General features: G+C 39.6%; 1 protein-coding gene across 2 annotated transcripts in view; it reads right to left on the bottom strand.

Annotated features, from left to right (window-relative positions):
• Positions 1-931: 931 nt before the first annotated feature.
• LOC126215217 (splicing factor 3A subunit 1) overlaps positions 932-11,274 on the bottom strand; it is a 100,673-nt gene continuing 90,330 nt past the window's right edge. Inside the window, exons 13-15 of one of the 2 annotated variants that reach the window (XM_049941883.1) lie at positions 6,317-6,475; positions 1,944-2,099; positions 932-1,543 (exon numbers count right to left, since the gene is read on the bottom strand). In XM_049941883.1, coding sequence (XP_049797840.1) covers positions 1,442-1,543; positions 1,944-2,099; positions 6,317-6,475 — 417 coding nt within the window. In that variant the 3' untranslated portion in view covers positions 932-1,441. The remainder of the gene's footprint in view (positions 1,544-1,943; positions 2,100-6,316; positions 6,476-11,274) is intronic. The other variant, XM_049941884.1, reaches the window with a different exon arrangement.

Here is an 11,274-nt window from a genome sequence, read left to right as displayed (position 1 = left end):
GTGGCAGTGAGCGTGTGCACACGGCAGGCTCTCACTGCAGTGGAATGAGCAGCTGTCCGAGAACGTCACACAGTACGGCCCCCGGTAGATGGACAACAGAAGGTGACGTCGGAGGGATGGTAAATTGCTGTAGGGGAAAGGAGTTAGAGTTTGTAGGCTCTTCAGTGTGAATCCGTATCGTGGAGATGACAACAAATACGTACCGAGCCGAGGGGTGGAGTTACAGCTGCAAATTGACCATCTGTGCAGATTCTGAAAAAGTGAAAAATGTTTTTGGGAACCTCGCTGTCACAACTTCTTCACCTTTGAGAACTAGACCTGCAAAACAAATCAGGGGGACGGCTAGGAAAAAAAAGGAACATTCAACACAGAACACGCGAGCTGTTGGGGAAAATGAGAAACCGTCTGACGAATGTCGAGAAGGTTAATCACTCCCAGACTGCCGTCCCTACAACTGTTCCCACTGTAACACGTGACCAGTGTACTGGCCACTACTACCTACCACAGCCCGACCACTGGCAAATCTTACAACATTACAGGCAGGCAATATGTGAGGCAACTCTCAGTGTTCGAGCCGACTCGTGCACTACACGGGCTTCTACATAAAGTCTACCAATGTCAGAGGTGCAGAACCTCTGTCCACCTTGGGAATGCCTGGTATCCAGTTGCTGAGCATTCTCTGTAACCTGTTGTACAATGCAACCCATTTGTATCTTCCCAAGCAGCACTAGTTCCCTGAACTCTGGAGGTGGGAACTTTTATCCGCTCATACTGCCACCATTATCCCAAATACACTCCTTTCTGCGTCAGCAGTGGTTTCTCTGTTTTCATTATTTTATTATTTATTTTCCTCTCCTAAACCATCTTTTTTCATTTTATAGCATACACATAAAACAATGATATCATATCAAATGACAATGAAAAATGTTCATATCGGCGGAAACTATAGTCCTTTATTTGGTATTGAAAGTTATACATATTTTTAGCATAGAATTATTTAGCTCATACCATACCAGTTAACCACATATTGAAACAAGCAAAGCCAATGCAAATATTTTTTTACAATCAAAACTTAATTATTGACAGTACCCAGAAATTCTGGACCTATACACAAGACATGCAGGTTCAATTTTTCTCAATCCTAATATAACAACTTTATGAACTGTGGAGTCCTACAAGCTGAGAATACATCACAGTAATTTACTTACTTACTAGTGCCTGAACTACATACAGTACAAACTAATATCTGTACAGTTTTCTTAGTGATTTCTATGTCTTATAAAAACTCATTAGCAACAAATATCTTTAAATGATGAAAAATTAATCTTATGAAAAAACTACAATCTTATACATTGAATCCTACAGATTCAACTACATGGAGTGTAAAAGAATTTCTGCATTCTTAATCCACACTGTCCAATCTTAATGAAACTTCAGCCATCTATTTGCGCCTACCACCACGTTCTTTGAGTTGCAATCCAATTATTGTGCCAGGCATAATATTGTAATACGCCAAGGAGTTTGAGTCCTTGAAGAACAGACCCTGAAACAAAAGAAAAAGAGCAAACAATTCACAACGTCGCAACAATCCTCGTCGAAGCAGCTACAAAAACTGTGAAATAGTCGTGGCAGATAATATGTGCTGAGAAAGTATAACAAAACAAAATCGGGTACATGACAATATAAAAATGATTATTATAGTCATCCACAATTTTTAAATTTGAGAATTTAGTGCAGTGAGATGCTTCCATGTGTTGCAACTAAGGTCTCTAAATGTTATGGTATAAAATAAAGGACATAACAAATACACTTTGAAATTTAGTTTCATGCAGTGTGCACCAAAGTGCTACAACGAACAAACTGCCGAGCGACCCTATCTGACACGTTCCACGGGAGAATCCCGAAACATGCCCGATGAACACTTCTGTGTATGCTGAACTCACCTCCCAATGCAGTTTCTGCTTGCCAGGCGGCATGCCCGTCTCCTCGTGCACCTTGGCCTTGACCACGGCCACCGTGTCTGTAAGCGGCAGTGTCAGGTTCAGGACTTGGCCGCGCAGTCGCCACTCAGGTTTGTCTGTCAGATTCGGAACTGCGACCTGTAACGAGATTTATCAAATGTGAGTAAAGTAGATAGGAGTAGATGCATACTTCTTACGGGCATCGAAACACACCAACTATTTGCCCGTTACCCGATGGAGTCGATCTGTGGAAATTCGGGTACACCACATTTCATAATATCTGTTCGATACGTCGACAAAAGTCACATAAATATCCCGAAATCAGGGCACCCCCATGAACCGTGGATCTCACCATCAGTGGGGAGGCTCACGGCGCCTCAGCGATACACATTGCCATACCGTAGGTGCGACCACAACGGAGGGGTACCGTATTTACTCGAATCTAAGCCGCACTTGAATCTAAGCCGCACTTGAATCTAAGCCGCACTTGAATCTAAGCCGCACTTGAATCTAAGCCGCACTTGAATCTAAGCCGCACTTGAATCTAAGCCGCACTTGAATCTAAGCCGCACTTGAATCTAAGCCGCACTTGAATCTAAGCCGCACATGAAAAATGAGACTCGAAATCTAGGGAAAAAAAATTTTCCCTAATCTAAGCCCCACCTGAAATTTGAGACTCTAAAGTCAAGGGAATAGAAAATTTTTAGGCCGCACCTCCAAATCGAAACAAAGTTGGTCCATTTTAATATGTGATACAATTTAGGTAGAATGAATGACGATACTGCTACAGTAGTTCGGTTCAAGTCGTAAGCTTAGCAGTTCAGATTTACCAGGTAGCCATTGCTATGCGTCAGACGCTCCGTCCGTATTTATACGGGTGCCCTTCCTTTTTCACATGCTTCATCTGGTTTGAATTGATTGCTTATTTTTCTTTGATCTGATAAGCGCCGTTCTCTTTGTTATAGGTGTTTACGTCACTCTACGCTGAAAATGCATTACTGTACTGTGTCATGCATTGTTTGTCGCATTCCGATAATGGCTTGCTTTTGTGCGCGCTACCGCCGCTTACAATGGAAAAAAAAGAGAGGAATTGACTCATTAGCGAAACAATGGCAAGAGACTGCTATTTGTTGTTACTTACACTGCTGCTTTCTTTGATAATGATCAACAAGAACCAAATAATAGACTGCGTACGATAGATGTTCTGAATGAGAGTATAGCTAAAATTTTTCTCCGTTCCAAATCTTTGCAGACACCTCCTTTGTACATTACATTCTACACAGAATTTAGAGTCATCTTAGATTTAAAAATCTAGTCAGTTGCCATGCTTCATTTCTGACTGTATCACTATTAGGCATAAGAATAATACGAATATAAACATGACACGATATGTATATTCTTTCGTGTTTGCTGTTGTCTCACTCTAGTTTCGTAGTTTATTAGGCAGACAGGATTTAGATGAGATAGCAGCAGACACAAAAGAATACATGGCAAAATGTTTATATTCGTATTATTCTTATGGTGAAGAGAATACTGCATGTGATTCACAATTCATAAAAGTTCCAATTAGCAACCATCTCTTCTCACAGGTAGGAAAAAATTCAGAATGTAGAGTTGGCCATATTGACAAAAACCCCAAACAGTCTTGCTAGTCGGATTTTCGTAGTACATTGAAATGCTGCTACATTCGAAGATGAACAATACGGAATTTGTATTTACTTCGTTGGATAATGTATGAAAATGCAGTGATCGAAACTCGGGGCGGAGAAAAAAAAAGCTCGTCTTCCAGCTTTTTTTTTTTTTTTAATTTATTTACTGACACAGAGGTTTTGGCGCCAGTATTTACACAGGCTTGCTTTGCAGGCACAAAGATAGTGTGTAGCGCTACATATATTAAACGGCAGAAGTCAGTTGTGGTGGCACCTACCAACATTTTTCGGAACTTCCGCTTACTTTGCGCTCGATTCTAAGCCGCAGGCGGTTTTTTGGATTACAAAAACCGGAAAAAAAGTGCGGCTTAGATTCGAGTAAATACGGTATCTGTCGAGAAGCCAGGCAAACGTGTGGTTCCTGAAAATGGGCAGCAGCCCTACCCTTGTAACATCAACCAAAACGGCCTCGCTGTGCTGGTACTACGAATGGCTGAAAGCGAGGGGAAACTACAGCCGTAATTTTTCCTGAGGGCATGCAGCTCTACTCTATGGTTAAATGATGAAGGCATCCTCTTGGGTAAAATATTCCAGAGGTAAAATAGTCCCCCATTTGGATCTCCGGGGTGGGACAACTCGGGAGGCCGTCATTACCGTGAGGAGCAAAACTGGCCTTCTATGGATCGGAGCGTGGAATGTCAGATCCCTTAATCGGGTAGGTAGGTTAGAAAATTTAAAAAGGAAAATGGATATGCTAAAGCTAGATATAGTGGGAATTAGTGAAGTTCGATGGCAGGAGGAACAGGACTTCTTGTCAGGTAAATACAGGTTTATAAATACAAAATCAAACACGGATAATGAAGGAGTAGGTTTAATAATGAATAAAAAAATAGAAACACAGATAAGCTACTATGAACAGCATAGTGAATGCTTTATTGTAGCCAAGATAGACACGAAGCCCATACCCAACACAGTAGTACAAGTTTATATGCCAACGAGCTCCACAAATGAGGAGAGATTGAGGAAATGTTTGATGAGATAAAAGAAATTATTCAGACAGTTAACAGAGACTGCCTGTAATTTGGCAGTAGGAGAAGGAGAAGTAGTGGGTGAACATGGACTGGGGGAAAGGAATGAAAGAGGAAGCCACCTACCTGGTAGCTATGATAAAATATGCTCTGTGCAAAATTCTAACACTTGGTTTAAGAATCATGAAAGAAGGCTGTATAAGTGGAAGAAACCTGTAGGCACTGGAAGGTTTCAGACTGATTATATGACAGAGATTTCAGAACCTGGTTTTAAATTGTAAGACATTTCCAGGGGCAGATGTGGACTCTGGCCACAATTTATTGGTTATGAACTGCAGATTAAAACTGAAGAAACTGCAAAAAGGCAGGAATTTAAGGAGATGGCACCTGAATAAACTGAAAGAACCAGAGGTTGTAGAGTGTTTCAGAGGGAGCATTAGTGAACGACTGACAAGGTCAGGGGAAAGGAATACAGCAGATGAAAAATGGGCAGTTTCGAGAGATGAAATGGTGAAGGCAGCAGAGGAGCAAGTAGGTAAAGAGCAAGGGCTATTACAAATGCAAGGGTAACACAAGAGATATTGAATTCAAGTGATGAAAGGAGGAAATATAATAATGATGTAAATATAGGGAAACCAGCAGTGAGAATAATGGAAAGCATGCTAATGTTTGGAACAGCATCTTATGTAAACAAAAAAATTGTAGACAGTGTAACAGAATTTAGATCGAATTCAAAAAGAATATCCATGTTAACAATAAAGTGGAAGAATAAAAGTTACACCCTCATTAAATCCAAACAACAGAAGAAATCTGGAGAAAGTAAATCAATTCTGGGATCTCTTATAATCTGAAATTTCTATCATACCTAAAAAGAACATCAAAATACTTCTTGGTGACTTCAATGTGCAAATTGGGAGGGAAAAGAAATTTAAGGCTATTTTAAGTGAATATCAAGCACACTCAAGAACAAACAGAAATGGTGAAAGACTGATCAATATGTGTAAAATGTTTCAGCTGGAAAAAAAAAAAAAAAAAAAAAAAAAAAAAAAAAAAAAAAAAAAAAAATTATATGACAAATATAAAAAGTGCCAAACTTAATAGAAACACAAATACGTAAATTAGAGTGAGTAAATAAATTTAAATATCTTGGAGAGGCTGTGCAACAGAATGGACTAGAAAAATCTGCAGTAGATTCAAGAATTAACAAAATGGAAAGAGCATATGGTTTGACCAAAAATATTTACAACAAGAAACGTATATCTAAAATAGCAAAACTAAAACACTTCACCACTAAACAATTTGTAACATTTAGAGCAGGCTCAGTGCGTACATCCCTTTCCTATATTCCGGATTTATAATGACAATATCAATTTCGGATTGCCCAAAAAGACAGGCACCAGACTTAGAACAAAATCATACCATGAGGAAAAACAGGTGGCTCGGCAGTGGTACCGAGTGTGCAGAAAAATAAGCAGAAAGTGTACAAATGAGAATCTCTATTTCTGTTCTGCCACTTTTGTCACCTCTCCCAGTCAATCGGCCCTCACTTTTGTGACACGGCTCTTATGTCGAAATAAAAACCTGACAATATTCTGCGCATTTTGCCATAAGATTACACGAATGTAAATTTCCCAGACTACCTACCACCTGGAAGAACAGAGTGGGAATGTTGACTCACCTTGAAGGTGACTGGTCCCTTGCTCTTGTGCTGAGCCAGGAACAAATCCTCTGGGAGGAGCGACTCCTCGGTCCTCATGTTCGACTTCTTCGCCGCAGGCTCATCTTCCAAAGGGCCGTCCGAAGGGTGCTTCGTGCCGACCTGTGGGTACGAGACTGGCTGTCTCATTCGATCAAGCTCAGTCATTTTCTCGGATAAAGTCACATTTGCAAGATAACAATTTACATGTTTAAAAATGTAAATGAGTCTGTGTATGCGTATGTGTGGATTCAGTTATTTTAGAGGGACTGTGCATCGAAATATTGTTGCAGGACAGTAAAGCTCTACTGTAATAAAGGTAACAACAGTTCAAAGAATTGTTTGGATAGGCTGTGCTGCATACATATCTGAGTGATGTACATAATAATATTTGGAGCACAAAGACAACATCCCACACCCTTTACAGGTAGCCCAATAAAGAGTAGCACACAGTACAGTACGTTTCTCAGTGTCAGGTTTGCATGAGAATGAAACCTATTAAGAGGCACACTGAGGTCCGAGTGACTGGCCGTCCCCTAACTGTCCATTTTTCCTCCCTGAGTAAGGAAGGCTATATTACTTTTTCTACTGAGTACTGAAATTTTGCTTGCAAAAGGAAGTACTTGCCTAACATTCTGTCTTGTCAATTATAGTTTTCTCAAGCTATTACTATCTCCATGTACTACCTGCAAACGTGTGTTGAATTAATAACCACTCCAGTTACTGTTGAGAACTTTACTAAAATACGAGCTACACTGATTTCAATGTTACGTGTCTAATGATATCATGAGAAACATGTGGATGACATAGGAAGTTCACTGAGGCTTTTTGCGGATGATGCTGTGGTATATCGAGAGGTTGTAACAATGGAAAATTGTACTGAAATGCAGGAGGATCTGCAGCAAATTGACGCATGGTGCAGGGAATGGCAATTGAATCTCAATGTAGACAAGTGTGGATCTGCAGCAAATTGACGCATGGTGCAGGGAATGGCAATTGAATCTCAATGTAGACAAGTGTAATGTGCTGCGAATACATAGAAAGAAAGATCCCTTAACATTTAGCTACAATATAGCAGGTCAGCAACTGGAAGCAGTTAATGCCATAAATTATCTGGGAGTACACATTAGGAGTGATTTAAAATGGAATTCTCATATAAAGTTGATCGTCGGTAAAGCAGATGCCAGACTGAGATTCATTGGAAGAATCCTAAGGAAATGCAATCCGAAAACAAAGGAAGTACGTTACAGTACGCTTGTTCGCCCACTGCTTGAATATTGCTCAGCAGTGTGGGAACCGTATCATACAGGGTTGATAGAAGAGAGAGAGAGAGAGAAGAGCGTGCTTCGTTACAGGATCATTTAGTAATCGCGAAAGCGTTACGGAGATGATAGATAAACTCCAGTGGAAGACTCTGCAGGAGAGACGCTCACTAGCTCGGTACGGGCTTTTGTTGAAGTTTCGAGAACATACCTTCACCGGGGAGTCAAGCAGTATATTGCTCCCTCCTACGTATATCTCGCGAAGAGACCATGAGGATGAAATCAGAGAGATTAGAGCCCACACAGAAGCATACCGACAATCCTTTCCACATACGAGACTGGAATAGAAGGGAAACCGACAGAGGTACTCAAGGTACCCCCGCCACACACCGTCAAGTGGCTTGTGGAGTATTGATGTAGATGTGTGTCAAGATTATAAAGAATATATAATCTATAATGTTATAAGTATTAATTTGGGTTTAAGAGGATTTATGTCTCAATATTTTGCAAACTGCCCATTTTACAAATAGAAGACTAAAAATTACTTTTTTCATCTCATACGAGCATACAACAGTTGCAGTGTTCAGGGCATCCCAGTGCAGTATAACTATTTTACACTTTTATTAGATCAAAAAAGCTATTTTTAGCTGTATTTGAAAAAGGTGCACTTTGGAATTTTCGAATATGTCAAGACACAATTCATTTTAAACCCATAATATACTTAAAATGTAACAGATTATAATGTCTTTATAATCTTGACACATCACTGTTTCTCACAATATCATTGGGTATGTAACATTTTAAATCCATCTGGCTTGTATTTTTGTCATTTATATGATGTTTCTCTACAGCATAATGTAAGTTTTATACCCTAACTGTTGACATGTCTATCATACTCATGGCAGCATCACTTAATGGCCTAATATAAAGGCTGAAACCAGTAGTGAACTGAATGAAGTTCTCAACAGCAAATGGAGCGTTTTTTTTTTTTTTTTATTAAAAATAACGACAGTGTTAAGCTACTGGAGGCAACAATTGGTGAAATTATTCCCATTCTTACGTTTATAGACAGATCACATGCACTTGATTCCAATGTCCTAAAAAAGAGACGGGATTTTTATTTTATTTGTGAATACTATGCATGTAACAGGTAAATAGGAATTACAAGATGGTAACAGTGAACATAATTGAGTAAACACAATTGTTTGTAAGTTATTGCTGTGGACAGACAGACACATTCATAGATAGATAAGATACATACATACACAAAACATGCAGAAGCATATCAGCACAAATCATTTACAAATTTTTGGGCTGCTACTCTTTTCTTTCTACTTTACATGCACACACACAAAACCAAATACAACCATTCAAGACTGACATTTAGTGTTGTTGTGTGTGCAGTTGACTGTCATGTGTGTGGGAGAATATGAACATAAACTAGAGGGGGAAGAAGAACTGATAGTTCAAACATTACTAAAGTTCCCTTCCTCATTTTTGCTTACTATGCACATATTTACTACTGGTACTCATTCTGAAACAGCCTTCCAGTTAACTGGTAGGTTGGGTGTGGTTATCAAAGTTTATATTATAGAAAATTTCTATACTATTTAACTGTTGTTATAATGAGTTAAAACACTGCAAACGGAAACAATTTTTTGAACAGAGTTTTTGTATTTGATGTGTCTTGCCACAAACTTTGGACCCAGGTCGAAAGTTTGTGGCAAGAAAATAAATTAATTGTTTGAGAATTAAAAACTATTTTAATGTGGAATTTCTAATTTGTACATGTGTTTTACTTTCAACTTCTGTTGAAGATAGACAGACAAGGCCTGACACAGCAAAATATGACTAATGTGGCAATACGAATGACTAATGTGCATTCTAAATGTTTGCAATGGACTGGTGTTGGCCCACTTCACTCAGTCAGTTTTCTGCAATACCTCCTCACTTTTTGTCATACAGGAAACAAGCGACACGAGTTTTTCGCTGAACTATATCTTTTTCCTGTGCAGGTAGAAAACTGATTTTGTTGTCTGTCTAGATTGCTTTAGTATTTTTAAAATAAGATCTGTAGATAAAATAACTAACCAACATGTACTATCCAATGTACAACACGATTACTGTATCAAATGTAAAATCAAAGGTAACAGAATGTATCTACCGGTTACAACAGCAACCCATTCACTTTTATCCTGTGATGAAGGATGTAAATTTTGCATATAAGTTGCACAGCTTAATCTTGTACCTGATAGGTATATTCTGGTAAATTCGATTTTACATTTTGCATAACAGGATTGTTGTACATTATACAGCATATGGTGATTATTTTATTTTTAACTGCAGATCTGAGGACGGTTTATGGGGAAATTAAACCAGTCACTTTAGAAACATTCCTATAATCTAGACAACAAGACCTTTTACAACACACTATAATGGATTTTCTCCTGACAGTACATCAATCTCAATGGAGAGAATACTTTTTTTTAATTTTTTTACATATTTTCATACTTTATTTAAATAATTGTGAAAAAGGTGACGCGTTGCAAACAGGCATAATGAACAAACTGTTACACACTTAAACTATCAGCCAAAGCCTTCATTAGGAGGCCAGTACCCAACTCACAGTGTTCCGTATCATCATAGCACCCAGCCTCTGCCTAGCTGACACATCCCACTTGCCACATCCTCCAAAACTCCCTACCAACATTCCAGTAAATCCAGAGCCGAAACAATTCCAGAACACTGTTGCTAACATTACCACCAAAATTTTTGATCCCACAGGATTTACACTCTTTTTCCTTCCTATTCCTGCAATGAAAACACTTCTTTGCCACCAATCCCTACATCCAAAGCCAACCTAATTGCAGGTTTGAACCCTGCCTCTCACAAATTACACCACCATCTGATTGCGATCCTTCCCCTCCCACCTAAACACTCACTGGCCACCTTCCAGGAATTCCTTACATTCAATTTGGCCTCACCATCCTTCTCCACATCTCTCCCTAGAAACGTCAACCTTTCAGCAGAAAAGAGGACAGTCACACACAGCCTCAAAACAGATACTGACCTAACGATTCTATTTGCAGACAAAGGTTTCGCCACTCCGACATAACCTCCGACCCCTGCTTAAAGCCTTGGGCCCTTATAATGAATCCATTTTCCTCCTCACCCCTACGAGACCCCCGCACACTCACCTTCGACATGTCCCCCAAAATCCACAAACCCGACAATCCTGGATGGATGACCTACTGTAGCTCATAATTCTGCTCTCACCTCCACCCACTTCCTGTACCACTATCCTTTACCTTTTGGGTCCCTACTCATCAGTGTTGACGTCGCTTCCCTATATACCTACATCCCTCACACCCACTGGTCTTGCTGCTATTGCATACCACCTTTTCCAACATCTTTCAGACTATACAGTCACTACTACTTCATTCCTCATACATCTTACTGGCCATATCCCACCACACAACTACCTCCTTTGAAGGAAAGCTATACAAACAAATCTGTGGCACAGCCACAGGCACCTGTGTGGCACCCTCCTATGCCAATCTGTTTACGGGCCATCTAAAGGAAATCTTCCTAATCTCCCAAAAACCCCAACCCTCGATCTGATTCAGGTTCACTGACGGTACCTTCACGATCTGGACACCCTATTACTCACAACTGCAA

Source organism: Schistocerca nitens, chromosome 12 (assembly GCF_023898315.1).
Source record: "Schistocerca nitens isolate TAMUIC-IGC-003100 chromosome 12, iqSchNite1.1, whole genome shotgun sequence".
Classification (NCBI taxonomy): domain Eukaryota; kingdom Metazoa; phylum Arthropoda; class Insecta; order Orthoptera; family Acrididae; genus Schistocerca; species Schistocerca nitens.
The sequence above is the reverse complement of the archived record's forward strand: the minus strand, read 5'-3'. Positions and strand labels throughout refer to the sequence as shown.